This window comes from Schistocerca serialis, chromosome 3 (assembly GCF_023864345.2).
Source record: "Schistocerca serialis cubense isolate TAMUIC-IGC-003099 chromosome 3, iqSchSeri2.2, whole genome shotgun sequence".
Classification (NCBI taxonomy): Eukaryota; Metazoa; Arthropoda; class Insecta; order Orthoptera; family Acrididae; genus Schistocerca; species Schistocerca serialis.
In genome coordinates this window covers 277,106,984-277,124,617 of record NC_064640.1, presented here as the reverse complement: position 1 = coordinate 277,124,617, position 17,634 = coordinate 277,106,984, and the positions used below count along the sequence as shown (strand labels likewise).

At 45.1% G+C, this 17,634-nt stretch overlaps 1 protein-coding gene across 1 annotated transcript in view; it reads right to left on the bottom strand.

Annotated features, from left to right (window-relative positions):
• Positions 1 to 6,589: 6,589 nt before the first annotated feature.
• LOC126470056 (uncharacterized) overlaps positions 6,590 to 17,634 on the bottom strand; it is a 43,772-nt gene continuing 32,727 nt past the window's right edge. Inside the window, exon 2 of the mRNA XM_050097561.1 lies at positions 6,590 to 8,311. Coding sequence (XP_049953518.1) covers positions 6,923 to 8,311 — 1,389 coding nt within the window. The 3' untranslated portion in view covers positions 6,590 to 6,922. The remainder of the gene's footprint in view (positions 8,312 to 17,634) is intronic.

Below are 17,634 nucleotides of genomic sequence, written 5' to 3'. Positions count from 1 at the left end.
GCAACGAAACTTGACGGAGATACTAATGCGTTAATGCGGAACAGCCTTACGCTGAAAAAACAGTTCCAATTTTGGCACCAGGCGCAAGTCTGGCCCTGCACAGCATCTCTTCGACGTCTCTGGTGCTCATACTGAACAAACTGTGTAAGCAGCAGTTAAGAATAAAATCAGCCTTTTTCACTTGTTTGACCTTTTCTGCCCAAGTCCCGATCGTAATGTATTACATATGGAAATATTTCTATACGTCTTTCTTACATTCACAACGCCAGATTTACACCCGGTCTCCAGAATTGAAACAATGTTTTTTTTCGAGCATAGACCGGTTTCAAATCAACGCATTAGAATGTGTACCAAATTTCGCTGCCATACAATAATTACATCCCACACTGGACCTCTGTGAGTATCTGCATTTTAATTATAACCACCCAGTATCTGCAAAAGCATACTAAGATTCGCTAATATCTGTTCTTATATGACTCACTAATTCCGGCTGGAGTGGCCGTGCGGTTCTAGGCGCTACAGTCTGGAGCCGAGCGACCACTACGGTCGCAGGTGCGAATCCTGCATCGGGCATGGATGTGTGTGATGTCCTTAGGTTAGTTAGTTTTAATTAGTTCTAAGTTCTAGGCGACTGATGACCTCAAAAGTTAAGTCGCATAGTGCTCAGAGCCATTTGAACCGTTTGAACTCACTAATTTCAGCCATGTCGAGCCCATCTCCCACAATAGCACGCAGTTTTAAAACGCTCAATGGTAACTGTGTTTCTTGCCTTACTTTGAGAGGCCTAACGTACTGCGAAAAACTACAAAGTCGTTTGTAAATTTCTACTGACAACCTAGAGAACTGTTTGAATAAAGATAATTCTATTTGTTTTGCAGTGTACTATTAGACAGGGTGAGTACCGTCATTCCTAAGACCACATAAAAATAAATTGAATTTCCTACAGAACTGTTGTGTTGTCAAGTGGTGTCTTCTTGGCAGGAACGACATACTTCATAATTCCATAGAAAGGCATAACCAATTGTACATAGACTGTTCGGTTGAAATAAATACTTTATTCAGCACTACTGGCCGATTTAGATAGTAGGTCACTGTCAAGCGCATCTGTAGCGTAATAGCGATAACTAAAACAGGACACAAGTTAAGAAGATAAAAATCTATACAACCAGACTGTATGTAATTATAGCGAGAATATAGCCTGATTGCTTACCGAGAGAGATGGATATATTCTTATAGTAAATACACATAGGGAAAAAAGTCACATCCCTTGCACGTTTAACAGGGTATGGCAATGTACAGGATAATTAGAAACATACTGAAAAGCTTGTAAGAATGTTGCAGGGTAGATTCTGCTGAGAAAAAATTGTTAAGAAAAAAGCTCGATGCGTTGCGCCGCTTCCGAGCTAATTAGCATTGAAGTTAGCCAATCAGGCCGTTGCGGACGCAAATTCAAGCGACTCGCCAGAGACGGTGTCGCCAAAAGTGTGCTTCATTTGGTTTTCTAAAACAGAGCAAGAGAGCGATACGAAAATTGGATAGGAGAAAGCAGTAAGGATCGAACCCGCACCAAAGGCTGAGCAGTCTCGTGCGCTTTCATCTACACTATGAGAACAACTGACACTAATTGTATCTGTCTGGCCACTTGAATTTGTGTGCGCAGCCGCCTGATTGGTTAACTTCAATGTTAAATAACTCGGGAACAGCTCAACGTATCGATTTTTTTCTCAGCAGATACTTCTCAGCACAATCTATCTTGCAACACCCTTACAAACCTTTCAAACTATTTCTGATCACCCTGTGTAGGGTGTAAAAAGCCAGGTATACAAAATTTTAGAGTGTTTTTAGAGGAGATAGAAAGAAACACATTTTTATGTGACAAAAACATCACAGGTGCACCGCTTTCCCGCTAAGGGTCCAAGAAGGTTTTGGCGCTAGTGATGTGCAGTCTGATGAACATTGTTTTCAAGATGTTACTGACTTCTTGCGGATATCTGTTTGTGAGGAGAGATGAAGTGTTTGGTGTAAGAGACGCCAATAGACACTTTGGAACAGCTGGTTGCCGATTTGGCTGAATCTGCAGCCATTATTCATGAAACACCTGGTTTTCTTGAGTGTGTTAGACAGCACCAGTAAACCTCCGATTCTTTAAAGAATCGAACTCCCATGTATGAAACAGCTTCAAACGTCTGATTGCTTTACACATTACTTGATGTGGCAAATAATTGCCTTTGAGCATGTGAGCGAGAAAAACTTAGGAAAGACTTGAAATTTTGCTTAAAGTTTGTTGGAAGTTGCTAAGTAATCTTCTTGTGAAAAACTGTATGAATATAAACACTACATTTTGCGCTCTATTTTAAGAAAAAAAGTAGGTTTTTAACGCATCACAGTATTTATGACGTCATATCTTTTGAACTATGTGTTGTAAAATGATATTACCTTGCAGGTACATTCAGTGGTATACAGGACGATCAGCTGCCCCTACCTATGGACTTTATGCAACCCGCATTGCCTTCAAAAACCACTCGCAAGATTTTCATATTCTCTCGCTTGCTTTGTGCAAACTATTAATGCAATAGAGAATATGAAGAGAACATGTTTGTACGAAGTTTATGGTGGTTAAATTTTCTATTGTGCCACATTTTCACTGGAGGCCCCTGTTTTCGAGTCATTCAAGAAAGACATGGATGAAGGTAACTTCTCTACGTTTTTCTTGAAAAATTCAAAAACTATGGCCTGTAGCGAAAACGAATCCTGGCACAGAATTTAACTACATTAAATTTCCTACAAAAAGGTCTAGTTCATTTTTTTCTGTAGGACTAACAGTTAGGGCCTAGCAAGTGGAAGAATATGAAAATTTGTGCGTGGTATGTGGTGTTGCAGGTTGCATTAAACCCACAGATAGGGCCAGCTGAGACATACTGTATGTACATACCGTCTGAAGAGTGTGTTGTTAATAGAGTTAATAGTAAAGAAGTAATAAATTAAAACCTCATGCCTGGTGGTGAGATTCGACTGAATGAACAGTTAAACTGTAGTAAGTGATCAACTGTTTCCCCTTCATCATTTTGGGGGGCTTCTCAGCCAGAAAAAGTTTCGTAAAAGTTTGAAATTATATGAAAAATTTGTTGGAAAATAGCTAAGAGCTCTCACTCTCAATTAATAAATGAATGAAACCTGATTATTTGCGTGTCATCAGTTACACTGCCTCAAGACGAGTTCTTTCTGACTGTAATACTTGTCTTATTTTGTTAAGCTTTTAACAGAAGATTATAGCTCTTAATGAGTAGATCATGACAGCATTTTAAATTCGGTCAACAATTAAACGAAATACTGAAATTCGGATTTTTGTTGCCCCTATGCTGCAACTGATACCAGGTTCCGGGATAGCGTCTTATTAATACAGATCAGCGCGCAGATGCCAGTTGCCCACTAATTTAAACTGACGACATTTTCAGCGTCTTAAACAATATTCATCACACGGCAGTTTGAACAGTCTCTGAACATCACTAGCGTCAAAACCTTCATGAACCCCTAGCGAGGAGACGGTGCACCTGCGACCTTTTTAACACTTTAAAAAATGTTTCTTTTTATCTCTTGTAAATACGTAGTTATTTACACCCTGTATAGACATAATCAAAAAGATAGCAAGCAGTATAAAAACAAAAAATAACGAGAAAACAAGTCTCGTAACAAATAACAGGTAACCACATACAAATACCTTTTCACAGTGTAGCCACAAAAAATTCAAAAAATTACAGCATAAAACAATGAGCATTCGAAATACGAACAGTCTCAGGTTGTCGTAAATAGCTAGGAATTCTCGGATCCTAGTATAAAAAAGCGCAATGTAAGAAACTCAGCAGTATGAATACAAGCGGCTGAGCAGACGGTCATAATAACAACTCCAGAAGTATCTCATTCAACGCACTCTTAAAGCTATGCTTTAGGAGAAAGACGTGTGTATTATAAATTTTATTATTCATGAGAAAACGAAACAAACAGGTCTCTCTCTCTCTCTCTGTGCGTGTGTGTGCGTGTACGTGCGTGTGTGTGTGTGTGTGTGTGTGTGTGTGTGTGTGTGTGTGTGTGTAGAAGAATCAAACGTAAGAATAGAGCCAAAAAGGAGCAAAAGTCAAGCCCCAGAATTTTAACCATATACAATGAGAATCATTGAGGAGGACATCGATTTTAGTTAGTACAGTAGCAGAACTTGTAATGTCGCTACCCGTCGCTAGTACAAAGGGAATCGAACCCTACATCTAGACAATAAACAGGACATTTAGTTATAAAAGGTAAACAAATTCACCCATACATTTCAAATGTGGGGCATTAAACAGTCCAAAAACATTTACATGAAAGGCTTTAGTAATACATTATGTTTTTGTTATAACATTACATCCAGTGTGGCCACGTACGTTTTTATCTTTTTGACTTACGTTCTATTTTAGCAGTATCTCTTATAGAACAGGTGCGCTTGACAATGACCTCAAGTTTAAACTGTTCAGTAGTTCTAAACAAAGGCTTTATCGCAAATCATTTGGTAATGGCAATGTATTTCCTTGAATCTAATGTAGTGTCTAGAAACCTGGACTGCTATAATGCAGTTGTTGACTTTCCGAAACTGCAGTTACACAAAATAGCACAGTTCCAGAATTTAAAATTTTTGATCACCAGTAACGAATTTTGTGGTTTTTTAGGAAATAATCACTGGCTGTTGATAAATAAAATTACGAAATAAACGTGTCATGTCATAGTTGGCTGGCGGGCCCCCCAGATGTTAAGTAGCTACATGGGAGAGATTTTCTTTATTCACACGCATTTGCGGCTTTCATTTTCACCGCGTGACTATATGTTCGTGTATTTGTGAGGTGTGGATGATCTATGACTGATGAAGAAGGAAGAGGGGAGAGAATTAAATTCGGTAATGACACATATTTCAGTATCTCGAATAGAATCCAAGTAGCCGCAGAGCCTAACATCCCATCCCAGGAAAGGATCGCCAAGCCATCACAGTGTCAGAAACGACGTAGAGATTTGGGATGTCCCATGATACTGCAACACAGTCTGATGATCAGAAAGTGTACGATAACGGCTATCCTTCCCTTGTCGACAAAATTCTGATCCCGATAATTTCTTCCACCTGAACGTCTCCGAGCTGAACGACAGCACCGCATTAACATGCATCAGCCTACACGGCTACGGAGGCGAAAACATCACGTGTCTTTGCCAGATGCATCCATGTCCTATTCGATGGACAGTCTCTAGGTGGTACCACTATAAATTTTTTTCCCAGGCCCCTTTACTGCTTTACATGTCGAGTCATCGACTTTATTCAGTCACACACTCTTACAGATACGCACGAACCCATAAAGCGTTTACATTTTTGTCTGTCATGTATTTTCCCGGGGACAGAATGACTGTTGTTCCAATTCACCGGTTACGGCCAAGGTTCTCAGGAGGGTTTTCGTGGTTGTAAGGCAAATAACGGAACCAGCAGACCAAGAACTCAAACAACCCACTCTAGTTCAGTAAAGAAAAAAAGGAAACATGAGTACATAGAGTGGTTTATTCTACATACTATTCACTTATCCGTTAGGTGTGGATGACTGAGAATTTGACATCCGCTTGGGATTGTTGTACAGAGTAATTGTGAGATTTAGTATTGCTTTCGTGTGGTGCACAACTACTGCAGGGGATCTGTTACTAAGTTGTTGTCTCTAGAATTAGCCTAAGATAGATGTGTTGACATCCGCTTGGGATGGTTGTACAGAGTAATTGTGAGATTTAGTATTGCTTTCGTGTGGTGCACAACTACTGCAGGGGATCTGTTACTAAGTTGTTGTCTCTAGGATTAGCCTAAGATAGATGTGTTGACAATTTAACTATGGCTGGTCATGGCTTAACTAACTGTATCACTTCAGCTTGGAATACTCTGAGGTGGTTAATGAATTTTTTATTGAGTGGGACACTAATGAACGTATTGCCGTTTATGCCGTAAGTCCCTGAGACATTGAAGTCTTGTCTAGAACACTCCCCATTTTGAATATCAGTACAAGTTGTGAACAGTTCTGGTCCATAATGTCATTTTCCAAACCAAAGATACGAATATACATATGGCTGGAGCTGGAACATGATATAAAACAGTCTTCTCCGTAGCTAGCTTGGCAAGAAGGCTATAACATCAGCAGAATCAGAGGGCGAACCACTTATGATTGAATTATATTTAAAAACGTACTGAGCTGTGGTCACTAATTTTTGAGATTGGATCTGTCTTATTTTGGGGGCGTTAATCTAATTTCATAACAGATATATCAGAAAAAAGTGTTGTCTTTTAGTCGTCTATTATAAATTTTCTCAGCATTTTGATCGTGCGAGAAGACAGTAACTGCTTCGTTACTGCTGCTTCCATAAATTGTGGCGTCCTGTTTTCCATTTCTCTTAACTGATCAAATCAGAGCACTCTCTGAAAGATGCAAGAGATTTTTCGAAAGTCTGAGAGTAAGCGGCGACTTTCTGTAAAAGGTAAGAGCACTTATCTTAGAATATTTGCTGGATCTTTCTAACGTGCAGGAAAAATAAAGGGAAATGGTTCAAAGGCGAAACATTTTCTTTTAGTTAATTTTGGATGACACAAATAAATATATATTTGACGGTCTGTATCACGAGAACCATAGGATACATATGCATTTTAATATATCAAATTTTATTTGATGTTAGATTGATTCAGAGCCGAAAGGGCACACTGCCCAAACCTTTCCCGTGATCCCTTGGACCTCAGTGTATGAGACCGACGCTTTGACAAGACAATCGAAAGGCAATTTAAATTTCAACTGAAAGCTGTGTTAGCGACGGATAGATTGGGCTTTGCATCTCGTCTCGCCTTGTCACTTTGATCACAAACCGTTACACATAGGTATTAGACCTAACTCGTAGCTAATTGCTCCGTGCCACTGCTAGAGTTAGTGGTAGATTCGGAGCTGTCACTAGCTGCCTCTGAGAGTGTACTCGTTTCAGCTGATCCTTGAGGGGCAGTGGTGCTGGAAGCGCTGTCTGGGCTAGTAGTTTCAGAAGATTCGGACGGAGCACGTTCGGTAGAGGCGGGTGAGGATCCACCGTTTTCAGTCGAGTCACCAGAAGAAGCCTCTGTGATAACGACAACAGATGGAGTGCCTTCCGATGATCCAGTGGAGGTCGAAGCTTCTTCCGCGGCAGCAGGAGCACTTGTAGAGGGAGCAGTATCGACAGAAGCAATGGGACTGGGTTCTGTGGCGACTGGACTCGCACCGCTGTCTACAGCAGCAGGCGAAGTAGTTTCTCCGCCAGATTCGGAGGGTGCCGCTTCAGTGCTGGATACTGGGGCTTCACTGCTGGAAGCGGGTGCCATTTCGGTACTGCTGGAAGCGGGTGCCACTTCTGTACTGCTGGAAGCGGGTGCCACTTCTGTACTGCTGGAAGCGGGTGCCACTTCTGTAGTGGGTGAAGGCGATGCCTGTTCGGTACTCGGTGCCGCAGAGGCTGCTTCGGAGGCGGCGGGTGCGGATGGGCTGGCTGCCGGTTCCACAGCTGGAGCCGAAGTGGAGGAGACGGCCACGTCGGGGACCGGCTGGGGTGTATCGGCGATGCTGTTGGTCTCTACCGCCGGCACGATCACTTCGGAGCGGCTACTCGCTTCGGAGTTTGGACCCGCTTCGCCAGGTGCGGCGCTGTCCTGTGTGCTGTCCGAGCTGCTGGAACTCGTGGAATTGTCAGCTTCGCCGCCAGCGGCTGCGTCGGCACCGGCGGCTGCGACTGCGTCGGGTAGGCCGCGCGCCCACGGCGGCAGGAAAGCGTCCAGTGGGATGGAGCCGCCCAGCAGCGGCGCAGTGGCCGCCGGGAACACCACGGAGCTCTCCGCGGCGGCCTTGGCTCGCTCTGCCAGCGACCTGAAGGCGGGGCCCCCATCTGTCGCGTTCTCCGCCCCGCCAGACGCCAGCAGCCGCGTAAACTGCGACGCCTCGCTCAGCAGCTGACGCACCTCCGGCCCGGTCACGAACAGCACCTGGCTGTCAGCGGAGCCGTCGAGGAAAGCGGTGCGGTAGTAGAAGCCCTGGAAGCGGTTCTCCGGCGGAGGCGAGTAGGAGTAGTGCGTCTGCGAGATGGCGGGCTGCGCGGAGTAGTGAGTGGCGACTGCGGGCTGGGCCGAGTAGTGAGTCGCCACTGCCGGTTGAGCGGAGTAGTGCTGGTAGTAGGGCAGCGGCGGCGCCACGTACGCGAAGGGGGGCAGACCGAACACGCCGGCCAGCGCCGTGCGCGACAAGCACACTAGGATCACCTGCAACAGCAACCGTGCACTTCAACACCGAGCTCTGTCGTTCAATTACAAAATGAGGGCGAGCGAACTCGGTCGGGATCTGTTCAAAGAGACCACTAAGAAATTCGGCTTAAATGAATTTTCAGAACTGCGGAAGGTCTCATTCTGGTTGGCTGGGTGGGATTGTAACCTTGCTCCTCCCGAAAAAGAGTCCACGATCTTAACCACTACTCAATCTCGCTCAGTATTATAGTCTGCAATAATGTCATCGCTAACAAAACGACTAAAAAAGCGTAGTACACTCATGGAAATGGTAAGTGTTACACCACGAACACATTGGCCGGACGCTACCAAAATGATACTCCAGCATTTCCATGGCTGGGGGTTGTGTCTGTTAAACTTTCATCCTAATATGAGCTTATATTCAGTATTTTCAGCGCAGCAAAAAGCCTTCCCTACATTAAGGGAATCGTGTGAGTACATGATGGTTATGGAATCGTGTTAGTACGTGATGGTTATTGGGTATGCGTAAAGTTACCGGAATTTTTCATATGGAGACTGTAACACAGCATACCAAGAGGAATTACACATGCAGCTTATCGACATCTTTCGGACTTTGAGAAAGGTCGAATTATTGGCAACAGAGAACTGGTGCAGCTTACGTACAGATCGCAGAATCTGTGTTGCAATAACTGGAGAACGAGTGGTGACGATATGATGCACAACAATAGTGTGACAAGAAGAATAACTACACCACGAGAGGATCGTAGAATTGTTCGACTGCCTCTGACCAATAAACGTATGTCAACAGTTAAAAATCGGACAGTGATTACAGTCAGTGTGTCACTATGAACCTTCGGGAACAGAATACTGAAAGCTTCGTTGAGATATCATGTTGCAATGTGTCATGTACCATTGAAATGAAATGAGCGTATGGCATTGTGGGCCGGGAGTCCCCCATTCGGCGGAGTTCGGCCGCCGAGGGCAAGTACTTATTGCATTCGCCGCCGCATTGGGCGACTTGCGCGTCGGAGATGGGGATGAAATGATGATGAGGACAACACAACACCCAGTCCCTGAGCGGAGAAAATCTCCTGCCCCAGCCGGGAATCGAACCCGGGCCCCTTGGCGTGGCATGCCGCCGCGCTGACCACTCAGCTAACGGGGGCGAACCATGTACCATTGACACCTCATCACAGACAACAGAGACTTGCATGGTGTAGAACTAATGTGGCGTTCTGTGGTGTTCATCAATGAGTATCGCTTCTTTTTTGTGACTGCCAGATCGATGCCGACAAGTTCTTGGGCGTCCTGGCAGCAAGAAGCAGCGATTATTGAGACCACTACCTTTCCAGCTCTCGGAACCGTGGTGTAGGGAGCTATTGGATATAGCACCAGGACCGATTTAGTACTTGCTGATGAGACATTGAATGGTCGCCAGTATGTGTTAAGAATGGTGAAGACTGTTGTCATGCCCTTCATGATCAGGGCACAAAATGGCATATTTCAGGAGGATAATGCCCCACACCGCAGTTCACATCACAAAATAGTTGAGGAATGTACAAATTCTTGATTCGCCTACCTAGTCCTCCGATTTGTTAGTCATGGAGCAAGTATGGGATGCGATGGGAAGGTGTATACTTCCATACAGCCTCCAGGTAACAATCTTCATGAACGTTAGGGAAATATTCCCAAAAAGAGCAAAAATTAGGTAAAATATACCCTAACTGAAGACAGAGTATGTAGTTACTGCAACAGTGCTGCACAAAACAGTTACGTCCAAACCAGTATTAATGAAACCCGCTACTGTCATAAGTACACAACGCCCAGTTCCATGTATGAGAACGGAACATCAGTTAATGCTTTTAGATTGAGTAAAGATAGTTGAGACAGTGAACTGGATTTATTATTTTTCAGGATAATTGGCGTAGAAATTAGCTCAAACGTTGTCAGAGGCCATTCCGTCAATTATTCATAGACTATAGGACAACCATTCTAACCATTGCTTCAGAATGCAATAAGTTCAGTATGCAGCGTAAACGACAAGTTGCTCTTCGATTACCGATAATTGGTATAGATGTCGAGAAGGTACAGGATCCCGAGCTCATCATAAGTACCATCCAAGCTTGCTGCAGCTACCAGAGGGGCGATATACGAGGGCTGGAACTTTAATAGTGGGAAATGTTTATTTACAACTTATACAAAATAGATAAATGTTTCAAAGTTTTATTGTCCTTCAGAGTAGTCACCAGAATTGTGTATAACCAGTTGTCAGTGATGTGGAACTCGTAGGATAGCTTTAGCAGCGTCAGTTGTGTTGATAGTTCGAGAGGAGCGGTCTGTTTCCCGAATCTCTGTAACAGTTCTGAAATGAATGCCAAGAAGCGCTTCTTTCATCTTAGGAATTAAGTTGAAATCACAAGTGCTTAAGTCCTGGGACTGTGGTAGATAGCAGGCTGTGTTCCAAAAATGAACAGCTTAGAGAAAGAAGCGGCGACACTTTCTGCAGAATCCGCCCATCCTTTTGTAGGACAATTCCCGGTCTCATGTGGCACAACTTGCTACTGATTTGGTCGATCGATGAGGCTTGATTCCTGAGATGAAGGAATCACTTTATGGCATTCGTTTCAGAACTGTTGCAGGGATTCGTTAGGCAGTAGACCGCTCCACTCGATGTATCAACACATCTGATGGTGCTAAATGTGTCCTACGACTTCCACATTGCTGGCAAGGGGTTATACACAATGCTGGAGACAACTCTCAAGGGCAGGAAAACTTTGAAACATGTGTCTGCTTTGTGTACGTCGTAAATAAATGTTTGCCACTATTAAAGTTCCAACCCTCGTAATTGATTACTATGCGCAGAAGATTTAATTAATACGATATTTATGTCAGTAAAATAATGTGTGCCTAAATGACAACTCCTTACAGGAGAGAGCGTTTCTAGTAGCCACGCAAATATGAACAATGAATTGGAGTGTGGTGGAGGATAATATTCTTCACATACGTGTTCCGATTTAGCTAGAAGTATGAAAGCATATATGTTATGATTTGCCTTGGAGATGGATACCAGAATCGTCTATTGAATATCCTCGAAAGGGTCGAGGCAGTGATTGCATGTGACGTGGTATATCTTAGGATGGACGTACAGACCTCAAGTCTCCAGAATGAACTTTACATGGAACTCTAAACGGGTCTACAGAAATGACATTGTGAACGTCCTCATGTGGGTGCAAAATGTGAGAATTTCATTGTACAAGACGACTCTCGATCAAACAGGGTTTTAGATATGTGATCAAAAGTATCCGGACATCCCCAAAACATACTTTTTCATATTAGGTGCATTGTGCTGCCACCTACTGCCAGATGCTTCATATCAGTGACCTCAGTAGTCATTAGACATAGTGAGAGAGCAGAGTGGGGTGATCCGCGGAACTCACGGGTTTCGAACGTGGTCAGGTGATTGGGTGTCACTTGCGTCATATGCCTGAATGCGAGATTTCCACACTCCTAAACATCCCTAGGTCCACTGTTTCCGATGTGATAGTGAAGTGGAAACGTGAAGGGACACGTGCAGCACAAAAGCATACGGAAGAGGGTCATAATGTGTAATAGGCAGACATCTATCCAGACCATCACGCAGGAATTCCAAACTGCATCAGGAGCCACTGCAAGTACTATGGCAGTTAGGCGGGAGGTGAGAAAACTTGGATTTCATGGTCGAGCGGCTGCTCACGAGCCACACATCACGCCGGTAAATGCCAAACGATGTCTCGCTTGGTGTACTGAGCGTAAACATTGGACGATTGAAGAGTGGAAAAACGTTGTGTCGAGTGACGAATCACAGTACACAATGTGGCGATCCGATGGCAGGGTGTGGGTATGGCGAATGCCCGGTAAACGTAATCGGTCAGCGTGTATAGTGCCAACAGTAAAATTCGGAGGCGGTGATGTTATGGTGTGGTCGTGTTTTTCATGGAGGGAGCTTGACCCCCTGTTGTTTTACTTGGCACTATCACAGCACGGGCCTACATTGATGTTTTAAACACCTTCTTGCTTCCCACTGTTGAAGAGCAATTCAGGGATGCCGATTGCATCTTTCAACACGGTCGAGCACCTGTTCATAATGCACAACCTGTGGCGTAGTGGTTACACGACAATAACATCCCTGTAATGGACTGGCCTGCACGGAGTCCTGACCTGAATCCTACAGAACGCCTTTGCGATGTTTTGGAACGCCGACTTTGTGCCAGTCCTCACGGACCGATATCGATACCTCTCGTCAGTGCAGCACTCCGTGAAGAATGGGCTGCCATTCCCCAAGAAACCTTCCAGCACCTGATTGAACGTATGCCTGCGAGAATGGGAGCTGTCATCAGTGCTAAGGGTGGGCCAACACCATATTCAATTCCAGCACTACCACGGAGAGCGCCACGAACTTGTAAGTCACTTTCAGCCAGGTAAGTCACTTTTGATCACATGGTGTACATTCAGAAGTAAACAATGGCGCCTATGGAAAGGTCACATAGATCGACAGCCTGCGCCAGGGGGCATGTTACTGGTACCAGTCCCGTTCCTCAGACCCTTGAAGCGCAGAGAACTGCTTTATATCGAGAACGGCCTTCACTTACTATTTAGCTGGTAGATACCCTCATTCACACCTACACCGATGAGCCAAAATATTATGACCACTGCCGTGAGACTGAATGCTGCCTGTTGGTCTTGAGGGCACGTGATACAGTAAGGGAAGTGTATATGCGGAGCAGAGACGGATGGGGAATCATTCTAGCGATGATAAATGGAACAAATGCGAAATCCATTTACATAAGCGACTTTGACAAAGGCCAGATTGGGTAGGCCGGCACCTGGGAATGAGCATTTCGGCAACGGCCAAGCTGGTCGGCTGTATGCATGCTATTGTCGTGAGCGTCTATGGAAAGTGATTTGAGGCTGATGAAACTACGAGTAGGCGTCATACCTCATCACATAACGTAGGTGTCTGAGGTTTGCCCGTTCTCTAAAGCAAAGTAGGCGGCGATTTGTGGCAGATCTGATGACAGAGTACAGTTCTGGAGCTCACAGTTCAGCGCACATTGTCGGACATGGTGTTCGGCAGCACAACTCCCCAGCTCGTTCTAATGTTGACCCAACAACATCATAAATTATGATTACAGTGTGCACAGGATCATCGATATTGGACAGCGGATAAATGGAATCGTTACACCAAGCCGAATGAATCACGTTTCTTGTTAAACCAGGTCGATGGTCGTGTTTGGATACGCCGTCATCTAGGCGAACGGCTGCTGGGAACATTCACCGCACTACGGACGCATGCCGGTGGTAGTAGTATTATTTTATGGAGGACATTCACCTGGGCTTCCACGGGTCCTGTGGTAGTAATCGAAAGCACCGTGACAAGTAAGAACTACATGAACATTATTAGGGACCACCTGTACCCCATTATGCTTTATGTATTCTCCAACAGCTGTGGCATCTTCCAACAGGATAACTGTCCGTGTCACAGGCTGCAGTGACTTGGGGAGCATGATAGTGAACTCATGTTGATCTCTTGGTCATGAAATTTGGCTTATCTGAACCCGATGAAACACATCTCGGACGCTATCGGGCACCAGCTCTGCGCACACAGACCACCGGCCCGTAAATTACGGAAATTGTTTGACTTCATGAAATCTTCCAAGCACTTATCGAATCCATGACATGCAGAATCACTGCCGTATTGCATTCCACACTTGGTCCAACAGGATTTTAAGCAGGTGGTTAAAATGTTTTGGCTCATCAGTCTATGTATGTAAGTATGTGTGTGTGTGTGTGTGTGTGTGTGTGTGTGTGTGTGTAGTTTTGCTTGTTGGGGTTATCACATTCAGTATTGACGTTATTTGTGAAATACCAAACTCATTTCAAATGTGTACTAGCTGAAATTATTCGTCGGAAACTATATTTTAGTGCATTAGTGGTGCTACTGTAGTTTCATTACGTTTTATCGTGAAACTTCCTGGCAGATTAAAACTGTGTGCCGGACCGAGACTCGAACTCGGGACCTTTGCCTTTCACGGGAAAGTGCTGTACCAACTGAGCCACCCAAGCACGACTCACGCCCCGTCCTCACAGCTTCACTTCTGCCAGTACACACTTCTGGAAACATTCCCCAGGCTGTGGCTAAGCCATGTCTCCGCAATATCCTTTCTTTCAGGAGTGCTAGTTCTGCAAGGTTCGCAGGAGATCTTCTGTAAAGTTTGGAAGGTAGGAGACGAGGTACTGGCAGAAGTGAAGCTGTGAGGAGGGTGCGTGAGTCGTGCTTGGGTGGCTCAGTTGGTACAGCACTTACCCGCGAAAGGCAAAGGTCCCGAGTTAGAGTCTCGGTCCGGCACACAGTTTTAATCTGCCAGGAAGTTTCATATCAGCGCACACTCAGCTGCAGAGCGAAAATCTCATTCTGGAAACGTTTTATCGTGTTATACACATACCTTTATTAGTTATTGGTGTTCTGTGATTCCGCTTGATTCATGGAAACTTTTTACTACTCCATTAAGACACAAAAGGAGAAATACGGGGTGGTCAAAATAAAAGTGGCTCAGAAAATATTTATGTCACTGACACGGAATTGAACCTTGTTAATCAACAGGAGAACCGCCAATCGCAGAAAATCTGAAAACAGTTCCTCTGAGTTAATATGGGTAGAGGTCGTTCTTGGGAACCGGAAGAAAATAATACACTCCTGGAAATGGAAAAAAGAACACATTGACACCGGTGTGTCAGACCCACCATACTTGCTCCGGACACTGCGAGAGGGCTGTACAAGCAATGATCACACGCACGGCACAGCGGACACACCAGGAACCGCGGTGTTGGCCGTCGAATGGCGCTAGCTGCGCAGCATTTGTGCACCGCCGCCGTCAGTGTCAGCCAGTTTGCCATGGCATACGGAGCTCCATCGCAGTCTTTAACACTGATAGCATGCCGCGACAGCGTGGACGTGAACCGTATGTGCAGTTGACGGACTTTGAGCGAGGGCGTATAGTGGGCATGCGGGAGGCCGGGTGGACGTACCGCCGAATTGCTCAACACGTGGGGCGTGAGGTCTCCACAGTACATCGATGTTGTCGCCAGTGGTCGGCGGAAGGTGCACGTGCCCGTCGACCTGGGACCGGACCGCAGCGACGCACGGATGCACGCCAAGACCGTAGGATCCTACGCAGTGCCGTAGGGGACCGCACCGCCACTTCCCAGCAAATTAGGGACACTGTTGCTCCTGGGGTATCGGCGAGGACCATTCGCAACCGTCTCCATGAAGCTGGGCTACGGTCCCGCACACCGTTAGGCCGTCTTCCGCTCACGCCCCAACATCGTGCAGCCCGCCTCCAGTGGTGTCGCGACAGGCGTGAATGGAGGGAAGAATGGAGACGTGTCGTCTTCAGCGATGAGAGTCGCTTCTGCCTTGGTGCCAATGATGGTCGTATGCGTGTTTGGCGCCGTGCAGGTGAGCGCCACAATCAGGACTGCATACGACCGAGGCACACAGGGCCAACACCCGGCATCATGGTGTGGGGAGCGATCTCCTACACTGGCCGTACACCACTGGTGATCGTCGAGGGGACACTGAATAGTGCACGGTACATCCAAACCGTCATCGAACCCATCGTTCTACCATTCCTAGACCGGCAAGGGAACTTGCTGTTCCAACAGGACAATGCACGTCCGCATGTATCCCGTGCCACCCAACGTGCTCTAGAAGGTGTAAGTCAACTACCCTGGCCAGCAAGATCTCCGGATCTGTCCCCCATTGAGCATATTTGGGACTGGATGAAGCGTCGTCTCACGCGGTCTGCACGTCCAGCACGAACGCTGGTCCAACTGAGGCGCCAGGTGGAAATGGCATGGCAAGCCGTTCCACAGGACTACATCCAGCATATCTACGATCGTCTCCATGGGAGAATAGCAGCCTGCATTGCTGCGAAAGGTGGATATACACTGTACTAGTGCCGACATTGTGCATGCTCTGTTGCCTGTGTCTATGTGCCGGTGGTTCTGTCAGTGTGATCATGTGATGTATCTGACCCCAGGAATGTGTCAATAAAGTTTCCCCTTCCTGGGACAATGAATTCACGGTGTTCTTATTTCAATTTCCAGGAGTGTAATTGGATCCTTTTAGCGACCTCCCAAGTCAGGTGATCCAATTGCTGAAAGGTTCAAAGAAACTTTAGTCTAATTTCAAACATGTTCTCGACTTATACAATTATAAATGGTGGTGACTTCAATTCACCCTCGGTATATTTGCAAAAATACATGTTTATATCCGGAGCTACGCATAAAACATCATCTGAAATTGCGCTAAACGCGTTCTCTGAAAATTATTTCGATTCATTGGTTCATGAGCCCACTCTAATAGTAAACGGTTGTGAAAACACACTTGACCTCTTAGCAACAAACAATCCTGGGCTAATAACGAGCATCAAAACGGATACATGCATTAATGAACACAAGGTTGTCATAGCGAGACTGAATACCGCAACTCCCAAATCCTCCAAATACAAAAGAAAAATAAACCTATTCAAAAAAGCAGATGAAAGTTCCCTCGAAGCTTTCCTGAGAGACAACCTCCGCTCCTTCCAAATTAACAATGTAACTATAAATCAGATGTAGCTTGAATTGGAAGGAATAGTATCGACAGCAATTGAGAGATTTATGCCAAATAAATTAACAAAAGACGGAGTTGATACCCGTTAGTACACAAAACAGGTCAGAACACTGTTGCAGAAACAACGAAACAACCATGCCAACTTTAAACGAAGGCAAAATCCCCAAGACTGGCTAAGTTTTACAGAATCTCAAAATTTAGTGTTAACTTCAATGCGAGATGCTTTTAATAGTTTCCACAATGAAGGCTCGAACGAAGCCTGGCAAAAAATCAAAAGACATTCTGGTCGTATGAAATGTATGCCAGCGGTAAGACACAATCAGTGGCTTCCCTGCGCGACAGCAATGGAAATACTACCGTTGACAGTGCTGCTAAAGCAAAGTTACTGAACACAACTTTTCGAAACTCCTTCACCAAAGAAGGCGAAGTAAATATTCGAGAATTCGAATCAAGTACAGCTGCCAACATGTGTAATTTAGAAGTAGATGTCCTAGGAGTAGTGAAGCACTTAATGAAACCAAGTCTTCATGTTCAGACTGTACACCAATTAGGCACTTTTCAGCGTATGCTGATGCAATAGGTCCGTTCGACGAAAGATCCATGCCCAAAGACTGGAAAGTTGTGTTCGAACATTTTGCATTGCCTCGAAGGGAACGGTCTATTGACACACAATCAACACGGATTTAGA